This window comes from Tachysurus vachellii, chromosome 10 (assembly GCF_030014155.1).
Source record: "Tachysurus vachellii isolate PV-2020 chromosome 10, HZAU_Pvac_v1, whole genome shotgun sequence".
NCBI classification, from domain to species: Eukaryota; Metazoa; Chordata; class Actinopteri; order Siluriformes; family Bagridae; genus Tachysurus; species Tachysurus vachellii.
In genome coordinates, this window is record NC_083469.1 from 226,477 (window position 1) to 247,500 (window position 21,024).

The 21,024-nt window shown below is 40.2% G+C and overlaps 2 protein-coding genes across 4 annotated transcripts in view; both read right to left on the reverse strand.

Annotated features, from left to right (window-relative positions):
- Window positions 1-2,520: 2,520 nt before the first annotated feature.
- Window positions 2,521-13,239, reverse strand: slc22a7b.1 (solute carrier family 22 member 7b, tandem duplicate 1). Its single transcript, XM_060880295.1, has 11 exons — window positions 13,185-13,239; window positions 10,552-10,926; window positions 10,376-10,479; window positions 10,044-10,198; window positions 8,088-8,256; window positions 5,535-5,658; window positions 4,133-4,242; window positions 3,455-3,669; window positions 3,240-3,348; window positions 2,943-3,149; window positions 2,521-2,638 (listed from the first exon to the last, which is right to left on the reverse strand). The coding sequence occupies exons 2-11, from the start codon at window positions 10,918-10,920 to the stop codon at window positions 2,557-2,559; spliced, it is 1,644 nt and encodes a 547-aa protein (XP_060736278.1). The 5' UTR covers window positions 10,921-10,926; window positions 13,185-13,239; the 3' UTR covers window positions 2,521-2,556.
- Window positions 13,240-14,657: 1,418 nt separating this feature from the next.
- ttbk1b (tau tubulin kinase 1b) overlaps window positions 14,658-21,024 on the reverse strand; it is a 43,331-nt gene continuing 36,964 nt past the window's right edge. For 2 of the 3 annotated variants that reach the window (XM_060879950.1, XM_060879952.1), the window contains 2 exons: window positions 19,530-20,785; window positions 14,659-19,316 (listed from right to left, as the gene is read on the reverse strand). In XM_060879950.1, the coding sequence (XP_060735933.1) occupies window positions 18,893-19,316; window positions 19,530-20,785 (1,680 nt within the window). In that variant the 3' untranslated portion in view covers window positions 14,659-18,892. Of the gene's footprint in view, window positions 19,317-19,529; window positions 20,786-21,024 lie in introns of all 3 variants that reach the window. The other variant, XM_060879951.1, reaches the window with a different exon arrangement.

Consider the following 21,024-nt stretch of genomic DNA (forward strand, 5'->3'; position numbering starts at 1 on the left):
ATATAGTTCTTTACAGGCCTTTTGGATTTTGGAGATATTTTTGTTTGTTTGATCTCTCATTGGATATACTTTGTACCACTTTAACCATCTTGCCTGCTAATCATTTCTAAGCTATTGGAGGATCCTTGTTTATTCATGTTTGCCACCTTGCCTGTCTGCCTGCCTGCCTGCCTGTCTGCTTGCCTGCCTATCTGCTATCTTACTCGCCTGTCTACCATCCATCCATATCACCCTTCGAAGGTACAATTTATAATTTATTTGAAAGCTTGTCAAAGGACCGACTAACGTCAAACACATTTGAAATATGACATACCTACTTTCTGACAGAAGGATTCTGCTACTCTCACACCCAGCAGGATCACTTCTAGCCATTTGGTGGAAAGTTTTCTTTAGATTATTCTTTCTGGCCTTTTATAACCCTTTTCCCCTGGATTTTTGGTTTTCTTTTCCTTTTTTTTTCAGTGAACATGACTCCACATCTGTTTTGGTTGGGGGGGGTCCAAGTCCAGTTTTCTGTGGAGGATGCTGCCTCACTTCTTGCCTGCCTAGGATGTTAGCAGCCTGATTTGCTCTTTTGTTGTTTTCTCAGTGCCCTGCGACATCACCCCAGACCTGATCCTGTGGGGAACACCGCTTTACTTCCTGTTTTCCTGTGGATATTGCCTCCTCACTTCTTGTCCGCAGGGAATGTTGCAGGCCCGTATTTGTTAGCATTTAGTTTTTATTTTTTTGTGTGTGTGGACATTTCTGGGGGCACGGTGGCCTAGTGGTTAGCACGTTCGCCTCACACCTCCAGGGTTGGGGGTTTGATTCCCGCCTCCACCTTGTGTGTGTGAAGTTTGCATGTTCTCCCTGTGTAATGAGTCTGTCTGTGTTTCTGTCCTGTTTCTGTCTGCTGTCTTTCCCGGTTGTTAATTGTTTGCTCCGCCCACTCTTTGGTTTCCATGGACATTCATTGTACTCCTTCTCTCCTTCAGGTGTCTTGTCTTTGTCTTTAATTAGTTCTGCTGTGTGATTGGTTCTTGTCTCTTATTTATACTCTGTTTGTTCACTTCCCTGGTGTTGGTCGTTGCTAGATGTTGGATGTCGGTGTGCCTGTTCCTGTTTCCTGTTAGCTCTGTGTTCTGCCCTGTTCTGTTCTGTCTGTTTAGCTGTTTCTTGGGAATACCAGGTGCTGTAAGCTCCTTCAATTGGGGAATCCCCCTGATACAAACAAAACAAAATGTCTGCTGGATCCATGTGGTTGGTCGTTCTGTCACGATGCAGGACAAAGGCGAGTGAGGATCCAAATGCAGATTTTAAAGTTTAATAGTCCAAAACCACAAGAAACAGCTAAACAGACAGAACAGAACAGGGCAGAACACAGAGCTTACAGGAAACAGGAACAGGCACACCGACATCCAACATCTAGCAATGACCAACACCAGGGAAGTGAACAAACAGAGTATAAATAAGAGACAAGAACCAATCACACAGCAGAACTAATTAAAGACAAAGACAAGACACCTGAAGGAGAGAAGGAGTACAATGAATGTCCATGGAAACCAAAGAGTGGGCGGAGCAAACAATTAACAACCGGGAAAGACAGCAGACAGAAACAGGACAGAAACACAGACAGACTCATTACACCCTGTGCCTCGGGGGTTTCCTCCGGGTACTCCGGTTTCCTCCCCTGGTCCAAAGACATGCATGGTAGGTTGATTGGCATCTCTGGAAAATTGTCCATAGTGTGTGATTGTGTGAGTGAATGAGAGTGTGTGTGTGCCCAGAGATGGGTTGGCACTCCGTCCAGGGTGTACAGTATCCTGCCTTGATGCCCGATGACGCCTGAGATAGGCACAGGCTCCCCATGACCCGAGGTAGTTCGGATAAGCGGTAGAAGATGAGTGAGAGAGAGAGAGTGGACATTTCTTTTTATATGCCACCGTGTGCCTCACTCCTCCCACCTGGATCTCGCTGGGTTCCTGGTTCCCCCAGATTTTTTGACGATATGGGATCGGCACGTCGGGACCCGCAATTCGAGGGGGAGTTACTGTCAGGACTTTTTCCTGCTGCCATGTGTTGTTTTTTTTTTTTTACATTTTGTGTTCTTGTGTCTTTTTCCCAGTGTTTCCTGGTTTTGTTTGTTTTGTGTTTTTATTTAATATTTGGGAATTTTATCATCAAGACATCAAGATGATTATTATTATCATCTTGATTGATGATTATTATTCATATTATTATGAATTTTATTATCAAGACATCCCTGTTTTCCTACAACATCTGAATTTTCTTTCAAATAATTTCAGTGAAAGGGCATTTTATATATATATATATATATATATATATATATATATATAATTTATAATAACATGTCAAGGGGAAATGTTGAGTCTGCATGTGAGCAGCTATGTAACTGAATGAAAAACAGAATTTCTTCACACTAACATGGAAAATGAAAAGAACCAGAGAACAACCCTTACACAGATTACTATCTGCCTTTATTTAGAGAGATTTAACAGAAGAATTTAAAAATAAAATTGTGTGTGTGTGTGTGTGTGTGTGTGTGTGTGCGTGCTATTGCACAGTGTCTTCAGTCATGTCTAATTTCAGTGGAGATTTACTCTGTTCCTGTGTGTTCAGGCAGAATGAGCTCTTTCTGCAATATAAATAATAATAATAATAATAATAATAATAATAATAATAATTGTTATTATTATTATTTCACATACATTTCACATGCATTTTGTTAACATTACTGGCAGCATATACACTGTATTTACTAATAAACACAGTAACATGAATATTAATTATTGTTTAAATGTAAATTATATTTTATTCAGTGAATAAAACTAAAATAAAAGTGCGTTTTCATTTTTGAGGTAAAAAGAACAGAAGTATGAAAGTATAAATGCTGACGTTTCCCTCAGCTTCACACAATAAAAATGTAAAAGTATTTGTACCTGATCTGTTCAATGTCCTCAATGGTCTCTGGCAAGCGAGCATTGTTGGTTTCAGGAAGTAGGAGAGCCACAAGACCAGACAACACAGCCATTACACCAAACACAACCTGAGGGAGGTGAAGCCACAAGTCCTCCAACAGCATGACAAGAGGAGAGATGGACGCTCCCAACCGACCAATGAAACTAACAAAACCCAAACCGTTCTGTCTGTTTAGAGAGAGTGTGTGTGGGCAGAGTCAGCGGCAGAAAAGGACATTAACACCTTGTGGGTGTATGTGTGTGTCTGTTAGTGTGTACCGTAACACTGTAGGGTAAAGCTCAGTGGTGTACAGGATCATGGTGGTGAAGGAAGCTTCTGACAGGCCCTTACCTAACACCGTAATAACAGTGCGAAATGTCCAGAACTCTACACAAACACACACACGCAAAAATGTCTTTTTTTCAACAAAAAAAACATTCAAACAATAAATACTATGAATAATTAAGATGCCTCAGTAGCATTATTTTTTCACCTTTAGGAGTGATGATTGTGATGATGATACACACTCCTGTGAGGACCTGTGTTCCTACTTGGTTGACTCTTCGACCGAATTTTTTCAGACTGAAGTAAATGATGAATTTAGCGGGTAGCTCGATGATGGCATAGATGAAGTGTGTAAGGTAAATGTCCAGACCAAAGCCTGTAATGTTTAAACTAATGCCATAGTATGTGGAGGCCACACCGTACCTAGAGCACGAGGCAAACCAGGACGTCACTTCTTTATAAATATATATTTTGTTTTCCATATTTTTTCAGCATTTTTTATTTATTATTATTTCAGTTTTTATTTTGACAACAATTATTATTATTACTTAACCTTGATTTTCTAAATTTCCGAGTTTATGCACTTACACACAATAACATTCATGTTATATTTATTTGTTTATTTGTTTATTTAAATTAATTATTCTCAGTATGTCTGCATGTTTACTGACTCCAGCTACAGACTGTGACTATATTCAAAAACAGACTCAAATATTTTGATGTATTATAATAATAATAATAATAATAATAATAATAATAATAATAATATACTGTAGTTCCTATAGAAATAATTAAAGAACATTATAAGGCATTATTATAATTTTAAAAGCAAACCTTACTGACTGTTCATCATTTACCAGACACACACACACGAAAACACACTCACCACAGAATACTGGTGTAGATGGCGATCCTCCTCAAACGTGGAGTTTTTAGGAGGTCTAAATAAGTATAATTATGACTCTGTTTTTCTCCTGATATAATCTCATACAGAGTCTGAAAGCGAGACAGAGAGAGGGAGAGAGAGAGAGAGAGAGAGAGAGAGAGAGAGAGAGAGAGAAATAGAGTGAGTGAGAGAGGGAGAGAGAGAGAGAGAGAGAGAGAGAGAGAGAGAGATGGAATTTAAAACATATTTCCATGATTGACATTCTGACACCACTGACATAATTCCATCACATTTACACTAGTTTCACATCAGAGTGTTTGGCAGTCTCTCTCAGACACTATGGGATCGATTCACAGACCTCTTGCTCTATATTTGTCATCAATCAGATCTTATGTTTGCTAGTTTCCTCACTTCAGGTAGAGATGATTGCATGGCTTTTGAAAGGTGGCCTAGTTTTTTGCCTCCTGCCTTTCAGTGGTGAGTGCACTCAGAAAGTCATGGTAAAAAAAGTGTCTTCTCAAAGAGCCACATGCCAGGCAGATCTACTGGTGGCAGTAGATACTGTGAATATCGGCCACACCTGTAAAACTGAGTCATAAAAATATCTCAGTTCTCCTTCTCCAGGTTTTAACAAAAAGAGTTGCTTACTGTAACTCATCTTCTGTAGGAACACCTTTTTCAGTTTCATGGCATTTCAGCCCAGGTACATTTAAAAAAAAAAAAGTCAATGAGTCCCTGTCCTCGTTCCTGTAGTGGTAGTGCTGCAGCTCTAATCAATGATGCCCTGACCAAAAGAAATCCAAAGTGATCTTTTGCAGACTTGTGATCTGTGTCTTTGGTGGATTTAAAGTAGAAATTTATGCCAAACCATAGAGGCAACCAGATTATTGATTACTAAAACACACTCTCTAAATGACATCTGGGTCAACAACATTTCTATTTTAACTTTTTTTTTGCACAGACCCTCTCCTTTTCCCCTCCCAGTTCTTTTTTTGATATCGTTGTGTGCCGTGAAAAAACTCAAAACCTTTGATCCCATTGCTTCCTCACTACAACCCACCAGGTAAACCGGGTGCTTTTGTCTCTCCTCTCTGTCTCATCTGTAAAGACTCACATTTATCACAAATACCTTTTGTAGAAGAAGCCTGCTCCTAGTCATCTGCACATGCAGCAGGTAAACTGAAACCAGTCAAATGCTTTCAGCATCTCAGATCAGAGGTAATGGTATTAAACGTTGGATTGTGGAGGTGGTGGGATTAAAAGTCACAGATGGTGAAATAAACACGTGGAATTACAGTAAAACAATTTAGTGCAAAAAGACTGCAGGAAAATCCATCACCAATATCCAAGAACAGATTAGAGTAAAAGAATATCCTGTGCACAGAGTTAATGAAGTTAACACCTGAGGTTTGATTTTGGAGGTAAATTCTGATCTCCTGTTAACATTTGCACATTTCTGCAGGTGTTTATACGCTTCTGCTGTCTTTCCTTTCACAATCAGCCAGCGAGCCGACTCAGGGAGCAGCCTAACATCAAAACAAAAAACACCATGTATCACACACACTGTAACTAATGACGGGTAACTGGTCAGTAATGAAGTGGTAACTGGTCAGTAATGGAGGGGTAACTGGTCAGTAATGAAGTGGTAACTGGTCAGTAATGGAGGGGTAACTGGTCATTAATGGAGGGATAACTGGTCAGTAATGGAGCGGTAACTGGTCAGTAATGGAGGAATAACTGGTCAGTAATGGAGGGGTAACTGGTCAGTAATGGAGCAGTAACTGGTCAGTAATGGAGGAATAACTGGTCAGTAATGGAGGGGTAACTGGTCAGTAATGAAGAGGTAACTGGTCAGTAATAAAGGGTTAACTGGTCAGTAATGGAGGAATAACTGCTCAGTAATGGAGGGGTAACTGGTCAGTAATGGAGAGGTAACTGGTCAGTAATGGAGGAATAACTGGTCAGTAATGAAGGGGAAACTCTTCAGTCATTAAGGGGTAACTGGTCAGTAATGGAGGGTTAACTGGTCAGTAATGGAAGGGTAACACCTCAGGAATGAAGGGGTAACTGGTCAGTAATGGAGGGGTAACTGGTCAGCAATAGATGGGTAACTGATAAGTAATGGAAGGGTAACGCCTCAGTAAAGAATAGGTAACTGATCAGTAATGGAGAGATAACTGCTCAGTAATGAAGGGGTAACTGGTCAGTAATAGAGGAATAACTGAGAAGTAATAGAGGGGTAACTGTTCAGAAATTAAGGGGTAACTGGTCAGTAATGAAGGGGTAACTGGTCAGTAATGGAGGAATAACTGCTCAGTAATGGAGCGGTAACTGGTCAGTAATGGAGGAATAACTGGTCAGTAATGGAGGGGTAACTGGTCAGTAATGGAGGAATAACTGGTCAGTAATGGAGGGGTAACTGGTCAGTAATGAAGAGGTAACTGGTCAGTAATGGAGGGTTAACTGGTCAGTAATGGAGGAATAACTGCTCAGTAATGGAGGGGTAACTGGTCAGCAATGGAGAGGTAACTGGTCAGTAATGGAGGAATAACTGGTCAGTAATGAAGGGGAAACTCTTCAGTCATTAAGGGGTAACTGGTCAGTAATGGAGGGTTAACTGGTCAGTAATGGAAGGGTAACACCTCAGGAATGAAGGGGTAACTGGTCAGTAATGGAGTGGTAACTGGTCAGCAATAGATGGGTAACTGATAAGTAATGGAAGGGTAACGCCTCAGTAATGAACAGGTAACTGATCAGTAATGGAGGGGTAACTGGTCAGTAATGAAGAGGTAACTGGTCAGTAATGGAGGGTTAACTGGTCAGTAATGGAGGAATAACTGCTCAGTAATGGAGGGGTAACTGGTCAGTAATGGAGAGGTAACTGGTCAGTAATGGAGGAATAACTGGTCAGTAATGAAGGGGAAACTCTTCAGTCATTAAGGGGTAACTGGTCAGTAATGGAGGGGTAACTGGTCAGCAATAGATGGGTAACTGATAAGTAATGGAAGGGTAACGCCTCAGTAATGAACAGGTAACTGATCAGTAATGGAGAGATAACTGCTCAGTAATGAAGGGGTAACTGGTCAGTAATAGAGGAATAACTGAGAAGTAATAGAGGGGTAACTGTTCAGAAATTAAGGGGTAACTGGTCAGTAATGGAGGGTTAACTGCCAGTAATAGAAGGGTAACTCCTCATGAATGGAGGGGTAACTGGTCAGAAATGGAGGTGTAACTAGTCAGTAATGGAAGGGTAACTCCTCTGTAATGAACAGGTAACTGGTCAGTAATGGAGATGTAACTGGTCAGTGATGAAGAGGTAACTGGTCAGTAATGGAAGAATAACTGGTCAGTAATGGAGGAATAACTGGTCAGTAATGGAGGAATAACTGGTCAGTAATGGAGAGCTAACTGTTCAGTAATTAAGGGGTAACTGGTCAGTAATTAACAGGTAATTGGTCAGTAATAGAGGGTTAACTGGTCAGTAATGGAAGGGTAACTACTCAGGAATGGAGATGTAACTGGTCAGTAATGGAAGGGTAACTCCTCAGTAATGAACAGTTAACTGGTCAGTAATGGAGAGGTAACTGGTCAGTAATGAATGGGTAACTGGTCAGTAATGGAAGGGTAACTCCTCAGTAATGAACAGTTAACTGGTCAGTAATGGAGAGGTAACTGTTCAGTAATTAATGGATAACTGGTCAGTAATGAAAAGGTAACTGCTCAGTAATGGAAGGGTAACTGCTTAGTAATGGAGGGATAACTAGTCGGTAATGGAGGGGTAACTGGTCAGTATGTATGTTTACCTGAATTATCCAAATGAATTTTTTTTTTTGTTTTTAAATACTTTTTTAAAAGTATTTTGTCATATTTTGGTGTTTTGTGTGATATTTTAACTAATAATTAATATAAGATATTGGTAAATGAATATGTAAGTGATACATGCTTGATGCCTTACCACCAGGTTGCCACAGCGATCACAAGGGGGGAGGAGACTGTAAGTATCATTATCCTCCAATCAGTGATCAGGTAGGCAATGCCCGCTAGCAGGGAATTCCCCACTGACCAGACCACACTGCTGGCCACACCAATAATGGTGCGATGCTCAATGTCCACCCACTCGATGGCTATAAATAAAAAGATTATAATAATATAAATAACAAGATTTTAATATTGTTGTATTGCTCATTAGTAATCACACTGTACTGCTGTAGCTTCACTTGATTACTGATGGTCACCATGTGACTGAGTGACTTCTTCCAGGTTTGTTATGTGTCACTCACAGTAAATCACTGATTTAACTGAAGCAACTGCCCTTTACATTTTTTAGTATTGAGCATCAGTAATTATGATACAGTTTTTAAACAGGAAATGAGTGAAATAATCAAAGACTTGTCCTACAGCCCAGGGTGAGGGCCTCCTCTAGTGGCAGGCAGCTAAATTGTCTTTAAGTGCTGTGACAAACACCGGTGCTCTGTTATTTAGTAATCATGCTACAGTGATTATTAACAATCATGGTCAAGCCATGGTCAAGACACACACACACACACACACACACACACACACACAAACACATAAATAACGGGCCATAACTGAATCAGGTGAAGCCTCTACAGCCAGATGTTTCTGTTATCATTATTCTGTCATTTAAAAAATTACTTTAAAAGCATGCAGTGTGAACAGATCCTTATGTTTCTGCTTATTTTGCAAGTTATTCCAGACAGTGAGAGCAGCACATTTACATGCCTCTTTCCCAGTTCATTGAGCACAAATGGAACAGACAGTAAGAGAGTTCCAGAGATCAAAGTCTGCAGCTCTGAAGATGTGAAGATAAAGAAGCAGACCATCCAACACAATCTTACAACATACAACATACGATGAGTGAGGGCTTTAACACGTGTGATGAACCTCAGAGCCCCGCACTCAACATATTCTAGAGCAGAAATATAGATCACATCATAACAGACCAGCACAGACATAAATGTGGAGGCAACAAGCTGCAAAGGAAAGGCAGGAATAGATTCTAACATTAAAACACAGTTTCACTGACTGTCTTTTCATCAGTTGCAAAACATGAGGCACAAAGGAGAGAGAGAGAGAGAGAGAGAGAGAGAGAGAGAGAGAGAGAGAGACAGAGAGAGAGAGAGAGAGAGAGAGAGAGATCCCAAGATATTTGTACTAATATTTATATATTATATTTTATATTTGCAATTAAAATTGTATTGTAAATGTAATTGAACTGTCCATGCTAAACTGCTCAATAATGATGTAAACTGTCCTGTATTTCATTAATGCTATGAAACTGTGACACAGTTACAGACGGTGTTAAGGTCAGTGTGACAGCCGTCCACTGAGTCTCTGATACTTTACTCTTTAACCAGCCTTCCGGCATTACTGCAGAGACACAGTGAGACATTACACAAAACGCTCACTGTTTAATGAGTTACACTCCTGTTTTATGTGTGTGTGAAATCTGTACACTATTCATTCCTGTGTCCTACACACACAACACACATTTATACACAAACATTCAATACTATTTCTCTCCGCTTATAGGGTGCTATTACTTTTGTCTTGATTGAACAGCTACACTTGTTTGTGTCCATATATAGCTTTGTTTTGAATCTTTCTAGTTATACAAAAAGTTCACTAAATTGGTAACTTGTAACTGAAATGAATAAAAAGTGATTAAAATTTGACCGAGGACTTGTAAATGAAACCAGTCACTCATGTCAGTGAGAAGCCTTATGTGGAAATCCACATCCTATAATAACTGGATTATTGGTTTCCACCATCAACTGATCATTATAATGTTGAAAACCAGTGTGCAGATTCCTAATGGGAAGAGTTTTTTAGGTAATCTTTAGCCTGTCTGAAGTGTTAAGTGTAAGAACCCTGAGACATGTGGACTCACTGAGAACAATGGCCACTGTGCTGATTCCAGACAGGCTGAATCCCGTCAGGAAGCGGAACGCTGCGAACATGATGAAGTTGGTTGACACGGCACTGGCCACGCTGAAGATGATGGCCGAGATGTAGGAAACCAGCAGCATGGTCTTACGGCCATACCTGAACACATTAAACCCTCTCTGATAAAATCAGTGCAACAATCAATATACAGGAATGAAATGATTTTTCATCATTGAAAACATCAGAAAGTCAAACATTTGAAAGAAAATGACAACTGGAGACAATTTAACCTACAAAAAAACATGTTAGTAACATCTCACATCAAAGTCATCTTACTTGTCACAAAGAACACCGAAAAACACGGCCCCGAACATGACTCCGATGAAGAAGACGGTGGCCGAGGCTTTAGTCAATCCCTTTGTGGTACACACCAGATCAAACTGAAGAGAAACAAACATGTGAAGGACATGATCTTATATCACAAATCTCACTCAGAACATTCCAGATATTACCTGTGTGACCAAAGTGGACTTGTTGGAGTCATACACCCATCCACTCTGACACGGAGCCACAGGAAGTTCTGTAGCATTAGATGAGTTCGTCAGAAAATACAACTGAGGTTGTAAGAACATGTGACAGGAAGTAAAGGTTCCATCTTCCTCCTTTGGAATGCTGACAGTCAGTCTCTGCTCCTGGCTCAGAGACTCACCACGATAGTCCAGAGAGCTGAGGTTACAGTGATGAGGCGGCGTGGCGGCGATGAAGTTATTCAGCAGGAAATGAAATGGGAGGGTGATGCGTGGGAGCACCATCAGTAAGAACAGCACTATCTGGTAACATCCAAAGCCATCAGCCTCTGCCAGAACGTTCTCAAACGTCATCTTCAACTGGAAAATATTAATTATGTCAGTATAATGTTCAGTATAATGTTCAGTATAATGTTCAGTATAATGTTCAGTATAAGTGTATAGGGTTTAGTTGTCAGCGATGATAGAAAATGTAATTTAGAATCTTTTAATTTAAAAATAGACCCAAATGCAGGATAGCTAACATAAACTGGTTTATTAATTAAAAGAAACAAAAACAGGAACACAGACACAACAAAGACGTGACAAAAGACGTGACAAAAGACGTGACAAAAGACGTGACAAATAACGAGGATTCCGCACCGCCATAGGCAATGTGGCATGGCTAAATACTCATAAGTGACAAGTGACGTGACATACAGCTGAGTACGGTGACCCATACTCAGAATTCGTTCTCTGCATTTAACCCATCCAAAGTGCACACACACAGCAGTGAACACACACACACAGTGAACACACACACACAGTGAACACACACACAATGAACACACACCCGGAGCAGTGGCCCGGGGAGCAGTTGTGGGGGTTCGGTGCCTTGCTCAAGGGCACCTCAGTCGTGGTATTGCCGGCCCGAGACTCGAACCCACAACCTTAGGGTTAGGAGTCAAACTCTCTAACCGTTAGGCCATGACTTCTCAACACATGAGGGACAGATGTGCAGAGGCGGGGAGGAATAAACAAGAGCGGGGCAGACATGTGACACAGAAAATAAACAAAAACACATGGCCAAAAGTCCGGGCTGGATCATGACATTAGTATAATAGGTATATAGTATAGGTGTATAGTGTTCAGTATAGTATTCAGTATAGGTGTATAGTGTTCAGTATAAGTGTATAGTGTTCAGTATAGTATTCAGTATAAGTGTATAGTGTTTAGTATAACTGTATGAGTATTCAGTATAAGTGTATAGTGTTCAGTATAGTATTCAGTATACGTGTATAGTGTTCAGTATAGTGTTAAGTATAAGTGTTCAGTATAATGTTCAGTACACTATTCAGTATAAGTATATAGTGTTAAGTATACGTGTTCAGTATAGTGTTCAGTATACGTGTATAGTGTTCAGTATAGTGTTAAGTATAAGTGTTCAGTATAATGTTCAGTATACTATTCAGTATAAGTATATAGTGTTAAGTATACGTGTTCAGTATACCTGTTCAGTATAGTGTTCAGTATAAGTGTACAGTGTTAAGTATAAGTGTTCATTATAAGTGTTCAGTATAATGTTCAGTATACGTGTATAGTGTTTAGTATAATACTCATGGAGCAGACTGCACTCTTCTACATTCATTAATAATTGTATGGAACTTTACACTCTGATGTCTGATTATAATCCAAACATTTCTGTAGTTACACTTTAATGTCTCTTCACTAGATGTTTCCTCCTGAACATGGTTGTCATGGAGACGTCCTGTTCTCTCTCAAACACACGTCACTTTAGTCTCTGTTCTGCTTCTGCAGCTCTTCTGCAGTGTTCAGATGATTTATCAGTGTGTTATTTAAACATCTTCTGTAACATTCAGAAGGGTTCATCTTAAAGTAATGTGAAGCTCTCTGTCATAAATATAAATGATTTAAATATAATACGTTAAAGCAGCCGGAGTTCTTTATCTTTGGCCTCCGCTCAGTGTTCAGTTCATCAGCAGGAGGTCCAGACGTCTGCTGTGAGCATCTGAACAAACAGTTTCACACTGAAAGCAACGTAACCTGCCTTTAAATAAACAGCACCATATTTATTACAGCATTGTGAAATCACCAGGATTCTGTTTAACAAACGGCTGAAATCTACTGATGTCTGTATGAAATTTACAGCATGTGATAAAATCCAGGACCAAGTGTTGAACATTAACGAGACAAGATGCTGAGTAAGCTCATTATCTACACCATGTTTTTGTTTGCTTTGATCACATGTTTACTCGTTTATCTCTGAATGAAAACTGCCTTTCTGACACATTTAAACTTTAAGAATTCTTTTATTTATACCTTCTCGTCATTAACACTGTGTTTAAAAGATTTCCATCGTCTCATCTGATCTGTTTTTCTTGCACTTTGACCCACAGGAACGCAGAGACTGGATTCTTACTGAATCTGACCACATTGTATACATTGAATAAACAAATAATACACTGCTTTCCATTCTCCAGTTTAAATACTGTTACAAAGTGTTTATATGGAGACTTTACAGTTTATTCTGTATTTGTGTGTGTGTGTGTGTGTGTGTGTGTGTGTGTGTGTGAGAGAGAGAGAGAGAGAGATACGAGTGTTGAAGAGTGTTTACTCACCTGCTTGTAGTGTTTCCTGTCTGTACCCTGCAGGATGAGACCTTCTCCCTATCCCTGTACATTCACTTAATCAGTCCTCCTCTTTACTCTCCGCTTATCTCTGTCACAGTCTACACCAATCAGCTCTTACAGATTTAAATATTTATATGAGATGCTTAAAGTGTTTTTAGTTATTTATTGATTATATTTTAGATGATATAATGAGTCAAATGTATTGTTTACCTATTGTTGAAGTGTATCAGAGACACACAGTGTTAGAATCCCAGTCCCTCTCAGGCTCCTGAAGGAATTCTGACCAAACCTCTAATCTGATCCCAGAGAATTATTCAGTGTTCAGTATTAGTGTTCAGTATTAGTGCTGTTCAGTATTAGTGTTGTTCAGTATAAGTGTTCAGTATTAGTGCTGTTCAGTATTAGTGTTGTTCAGTATTTGTGTTCAGTATTAGTGTTCAGTATAAGTGTTCAGTATTTGTGTTCAGTATTTGTGTTCAGTACAAGGAATGAACTGAATGAACAGAGAATTCATCTTAATTCTTCCCATTTAAGGAGTTCTGACAGTTCTGTCATTGATAACAGATTTCTGAACAATCCCTTTGACTCCTGCTGTGTATTTATTTGGGAATAAACTCGGCTGGATCCATTGTAGTTAGTAATTGATGCTGTGGTGGCGCTGTTAAGCTGAATAAACTGGATCTTTACTAAAGTTCTGTAAACCCCGACTGTTTGTATCTGCTGCGTTCCCTTCCTGCTCCTCAGAGCTCTTATCTGTTCTCGTCGACCTGCTCAGTTCTCCACACGTTCCTCTGATCAATATTTAACCAGGTGATTAAATCTGATCCACTCGTTCTAGTGCTCAGACTTTTCCACATGGTTTTGTTTCCCGATCGTTAAGTGCTTTTGAAATTTTCAGTAAATTCAAAAATAAACAAAATATTTTTCTATCTGTCCCTTAATTCAGTTCTTTTTCATCGAACACTTTTAAAACATTTCACAATAAAAATCTCCTCCAGGTACGAAGAGATGTTTACAGTCAAATCTGCTGTTGGATTCGTCCCTGAGAGCGACTGACCTCCAGATGTGGCCAAACCTCACGTATATCACCACAAACCTCACGTATATCACCACAAACCTCACGTATATCACCACAAACTAACATCAGTGTGAAACAGTTGTTTGTTGTTTGTGGTGTTTGTTGTGTTTGTTGTTGGTGGTGTTTGTTGTGTTTGTGGTGTTTGTTGTGTTTGCTGTGTTTGTTCTGTTTGTTGTTTGTGGTGTTTGTTGTGTTTGTTGTTGGTGGTGTTTGTTGTGTTTGTGGTGTTTGTGGCCACAGCATAGATCCACAGCTGCTTTAGTCAACATTACTGTCAAATCAGAGCATTTTACTGATTAAAGAATACAGAAGTGAGAACAGTGTAGACGTCATGGTTTACACTCAAACCCACTGCATGTCCATATATGGTGTTGTTTGTTTTTGTTGTTTTGAGGTGAGTAAACAGAGGCGAGGCGTACGTCAGAACACTGCTGTGGCTCCTGTTTATTGATAGGCATCGCTGATCATTGGGAAACTCATCAGAAATGAGGAAGAAGAGAAGCGTTAAACGATGAACATCACACGCATGCAGGATTCCCTCGTGGTGGAAACATAAAGTGATCTTTAAAGTGAGAACATCTTCCCTTCATTCTGGAATTATTCTCCGTCTTCCACTCAAGTCCTACAGCATGCAAATGTTCTGCATCAAAACCCGAGGAACCGTCTAATGAGAAGCTCTCGCTCAGGATTTAATATAACGTCAAAGAAATGTGTTGTACGTGTTCAGGACACATAATTGCCTTCATCATCATCACCATCATCATCATCATCATCATCATATCAACAGAATGTGGAGCTTCCATTCTCTATTTCAGTTTTAATAGAGAAAACCTTCACACATCCTTAACTTTATCTCCTTCAGCTCTGAAACCATTTTATTTCTGATGAAGCTCACCACTGACATCTGACTGACATTTAATAAGTACTTTATAACAAAAACAGACAAAAATTAACACTATTTTCTTATTGTTATATTACAGCCTTTTCTTCCTTTCGTAAACAAAAATAAATATAAATTTGTCTTGAAAAGTGCGTGTATTATCTACATATTTTCAACAGATGATAACAGAAGGAGCAAAACGAGCATTTTCAAAGGCATGCCAAGAGGGAGGAGTCGGGCACTATCGACCAATCAGAGGGGGCGTTAATAAGTGGGGAAATAAGATAGAGTTTTATGGATAAAGGGCAGGGCTTAAAAGAGACTATATAAGGGCGGTAGTGAGTAATAGATTTGAGGTCGAAAGTTAATTTAGGAGTGCAGCCATGTGCTGAGGAATACTACAGATAATGAGATATTTAACTCATCATCATCATCATCATCATCATGGATAAATATTGTGTAAGACTTTTCTGTCAGCTGTTCATTATAAATTCAGGATATTATTCAAACCTGTAATAAAAGTTCATTAATAATCATGAGGTTTAATATCAGCACATGTCTGGTCCAGAGAGCGACTCGGTTCCTCAGATGTTCTGATTCTGGATTCACGTCACTTCAGTTGAGAGAATTTCACTTCTCTGTGTAAGGGCTTCCAAATTGGACTGAATGAAGGTCAAAGACTTAAAGGATTTTGTGTGTGGGTGTATGTGTGTGTTTGTGTGTAGGTGTATGTGTGTGTGAGTGTATATGTGTGTGTTTGTGTGTGTGGGTGTATGTGTGTGTTTGTGTGTGTAGGTGTATGTGTGTGTTTGTGTGTAGGTGTATGTGTGTGCATGTCTGTGTGTGTATGTGTTCGTATGTGTGTGTATGTGTGTGTGTGTGTGTGTTATTCTCCCTGAATGCAGGTTGTAGTAACAGACACTGAGTGATGATGATGATAAAGTTCAGTAGTTTTGTCTTTGAGCTGTTTTGAGGGTTTCATCGTGTTCATTTCTTCTCTAACACTTATATAAACACTGTATGTTTATATGACATGTTTATAGAATAATTCAGGAGTCTACATGAGCAGCAGAAACTCTATTTGAAATGCACCTACATTAGGCCTTTATAACACCTCCATGAGCGCTGCACAGTTCAGGAAGTTTTATGTCACCTGATGAGAATTTATCTGTATTCACTTTAATCATTTTAACACTTTATTTATTTATTCACATTAAAGGTGTAGAATATGTTCACAGAGCTTCGGAACAGAAGTAGAACTGATTATATGGTCTGTGGTTTAACACAGTAGGAGCACATTGATCAGTGTCTTTGTGTTTGTATTAAACAGAATCAGCGAAATGAAGCAGGATTTTGTGATAATGTTTGAGTTTAGTGATATAAAGAGACAGATTTCTACCTGTTCACTGTTTCCTCAACTGCATCCAGAGTCTCAGTAGAACATTCATTCATTAATCTACCGCTTATCTGAACTACCTCAGGTCACGGGCGTCATCGGGCATCAAGGCAGGATACCCCCTGGACGGAGTGCCAACCCATCGCAGGGCACACACACACACTCTCATTCACTCACACAATCACACACTACGGACAATTTTCCAGAGATGCCAATCAACCTACCATGCATATTTTTGGACCAGGGGAGGAAACCGGAGTACCCGGAGGAAACCCCCGAGGCACGGGGAGAACATGCAAACTCCACACACACAAGGTGGAGGTGGGAATCGAACCCCCAACCCTGGAGGTGTGAGGCGAACGTGCTAACCACAGTGGAACAGAAATCACAAAATAAGCTGAAATATTTAGAGTAGAGTTTAAAACAGTGAGGAACTTTATAACATTCATCTGGGTGAAAAGTTTGTGCACCCTTGTGTTATTACACCATTATTTGTCCAGGATAAGGAAGATGTTTAATGTAATACTATATTTATTATATTTATAATGTACATACATTTTGTGTTCTTCAGTAAAAAAAAGTAAGTGAGATTTTAATGAAATCTATAAGAGATGTGTTTTGATATCAGCTGATGATCATGGAGCCGTCTGGAGAAGATATAAAGAATATAAGAATTATTGTAAAGAATAATAAGTTACAATAAAATATTTAAATAAATTTATAGTTCCAGATTAACTTTCTCACTCAGACTTAATGGCAGCTGAGCGTCTGTCACCTGAGGGATGGATGATGGGAGAAATCACACTAAACTAATAAAGAGCTGCAGATCAGTGAGTTCTAAAGGCCTGATGGAGGAGCACGAGCACAGAACATCATAATAATAATAATAATAATAATAATAATAATTATAATAATAATAATTATAATAATAATAATAATAATAATAATAATAATTACATGCGGTTTATTATTATGTTTTTTTAAATAATAATTTTAAATAAAAAAAATTAAATCTGGAAATATAAATCAGTTTTCAGTTTGTTTTTCTGGGGAACGTGACAATGTTCTCTGTAGGACCCTAAAACAGAGGGTTTCCCATCAGAACAGAACTGTTAATGATCCACAGAAGCTCTGAGAAGTTTTTTTCTGACAGTGAGCTCATTGTGCTGGTTTATTTCTGTCATCAGGCTGTGGGTTTAAGATCAAAATAAAATATTTGCTACAGATTTTTTACAAACTTGTGCTTGAGACATAAGAATTATTATTATTATTATTATTATTATTATTATTATTATTATTATTATTATTATTATTATTACTATTGATGTAGCTCAACTGTCAACAGTTTTGTGCCCTGTTGCAAATCCCAATTTAAACCTCTCATATTCTATTATTCCATAAACATGTACATGAACACTCCTGTGTGTGTATGTGTGTGTGTTTGTGTGTGTGTGTGTTTCTGTATGTGTGTGTTTGTATGTGTGTGTTTGTGTGTGTGTGTTTGTGTGTGTGTGTTAGAGTAAAATGGCAAGCAAAGCAGCAAGTGATGTCACACAAGTCCAGTTAATTAATCATGGAGCTTTATGGAGCTCACGCAGGTGTGTGCGATTCTTTAAGAATGTGTGTGGATTGTAGCTGTGTGTATTGGAGCATTGTGTGTGTGTTGTGAGATGGCATCTCTCCACAGGCTTTGTTAAGGCAGGTGAGGTGAGGTGTGTTATATTGTCCATAAGACCCACTCCACCAGAACATCATATTGTGTGTGTGTGTGTGTGTGTGTGTGTGTGTGTGTATGTATGTCCTGTTCAGAGGTATTTAAATAGCTGAAATATGAATGTGTCTGTTGTGTTTAGTGAGAAATAGATGTGTATCACACAGTCAGGTCTAAAAGTCTGAGTCCACGAACACTTTAACAGTTCACTGAAATCTAAATCATCCTGTATCTCACTTCAGAAGGTTGATGGGATTTACACACATGGGGGCGGAGTTTGTCTAAAACAGGGAGTGTCTCAGTTAAGCTGTTATACTCAGTGAACACCTCTAAGGTGATGATACAAATGTGAATATGAGCGGCTGCAGAACTCTGAACCCCAGCAGCAGGTGAACACCGGAGTAAGTGATGTAGTGATGTGTGTGTGGATGTCAGTGAATCTGCACTCTGTGTGTTGTGTAAGTCAATCAGGAAGTGAAGAAGGCGTGGTTAGTGTTGGACTCAGACTTTTTGATGGAACTGTACAGGTAAGTGAGAGTGACCATCGTAGGCGTGTCATTAATGAGGAAGAGAATGAGGAGAGTTGAGTGGAGTCGAAGGTGAAATGCTTGTGGATTTACATTTACAGTAATTATCTGCTTTTATATTTTGGGTCGCATGACTCCATTTTCCCTTTTTGCGCTTTCGTCGGGTAAGATTTGCCCTTTTTGTGAGCGGAGTCCAGGGCTGTGGATTTAGGCTGTGTTGTTGAAAGAGGGCGTGTGTTAGCAGGGCGGAAGCGTTGTGGGGAGGGGCTCTCCGTACGGGAGTTACCGCGAGGGGCAGAGCTCATGCTGCGGAGAGCAGGAGGAACACCGGGTTGGGAGACGGCACGCTGGGCTGTCCGCGGAGCAGATGAAGGGGCGGGGCCTGGGACCCAGGGTCTGTGGACTGTAGGGGCAGGAGTCAGGGGACGGGGTGGGAGTGTTTTGGAGGGGCGGAGCTGTGGGCGTGGCTTCTGCTGATGGATACTTGAGTGAGCACTTGCTGACTTAATGATGCTGGAGCTAACAGAACTGAGAGAGAGAGTTTTATAAACAAAATTAATTGTTATTAATAAACGGTGACAAGAAAGTAAATACACAGAAAATGTAACACTTCATAAATCTATTTGTTTATGAGGTCAGTAATGAGATTCATACATTCAATACGTGTGTAATATTATTATTATTATTATTAATAATAATAATAATAATAATAATAATAATAATAATAATAATAATTCTCACCTGGCCTGAATGAAGGAGATGGATCTCTGAGTCTGAGGCACCACCCCACGCCCTGATTGGACAAACGGCTTTTTAATGGGTGTGACTGGCCGTGGGATCCGGCTCCTTATTGGTCCGTTTGCTCCCCTTGCCCTGGCCGAGTCATCTGATTGGTGAGTTTCGTCCTCGGAGGCGGTTGTTGATTGAGTGGATCGTTTGCGCTCCAGGACGAGTCGCGCCAGTTGTGGGCGTCGACATTTACGCACCTGCTGGTTTGGACTGGTTTGTGACGACCGGTCCGAACCGGTTTCCTCTTCTGAAATGAGCACTGGGATTCGACTCCGCCTCCTTGGATGAGGCTGATGTGATGAAACTTCCTGGTCTGGCTCCTCCTCCTTCCCCGTTTCAGTGACTAGAACAAGACCTGCTTTTTCTTGGTTCTGTTCCAGTTCCACAGGTAACTCTTCAGGTTTCTCTCGCTCCTCCACCTCTATGGTTTCTTCACAGCCATTGAAGAAAGCTGACTCAGCTGATGGCTCTGGCTCTGCCTCCACTGTAGGACTGCTTTTTTCTTTTTCTATCTGTTTATCTTTCTCTCTCTCCTCGCTTTCACTGCCTCCTTCTTTTTCCTTGAGATCAATCATCTTTTTCCTCAAAAGCCAAGGCTCTTTTTCCTCCCCTTCCACTTCCTTTTTCACTTCCTTCCCCTCTTCACTGTTTTCTCCTTGTCTCTCTGCTCTTTCCCAGATGATCTCCTCCTTGCTGCTTCCTTTGTCTTCTCCCATGCTTCCATCCTTCCTCTCCTCCACCAAATCCTGCTCTTCCTCACAATGTCTCTCTGACTGTTTCCCTGTTGTCATGACGATGCGGTGTGATGTCTCTGCAATGTGCACGAATGTTCGCTCCACCTTTGCCAGTGGAGGTGATGAAGAGCGCCCAGCTGTTACTACAGCAGCAGTCACCATAGCAGCAGGCCTGAACATGAACGCAAGAGTTCCGCGTTCTGATTCGTCAGGAGCCTGTGGTGTCACTGCCCCTAATGTGCCCTGACCATCGCCAGGGGAAACGGCCCCATTACCAGCGGATATGAGCACCAACGTGCGGGACGCTTCTTCTTGATCTTGGTCACGAGTAGGTGGAGCCAGCAGTGTGGAGGCAGCGCCATCTGGGCTTCCATCACTTCCTGAATGTCGCGAGGTTTCTCTCTGAGCATCAAACATCAGAACCGTGGACAAGAAGTCAACTCGCTTTACCTTTGACTCCACCTCCAGAGGCTCCTACAGGACAAGAGCAGCAGCAGGGATGCTAATTAATGAGACCAGAATAAAGAATGACTTCACCACTAAGGTTAAAAATCACAACATGACAGTCACACAAGTCAAAATAAAATAATCTGACATTAAATAATAACCCTCAGTATTAAGTGTGTAACGTGCCCTAACACCAAACCTGTCTGAGTCACACACACAGATTCTCACGTTCAGAGCTCAGCGATAAATAAAAGATGTTTAAATAC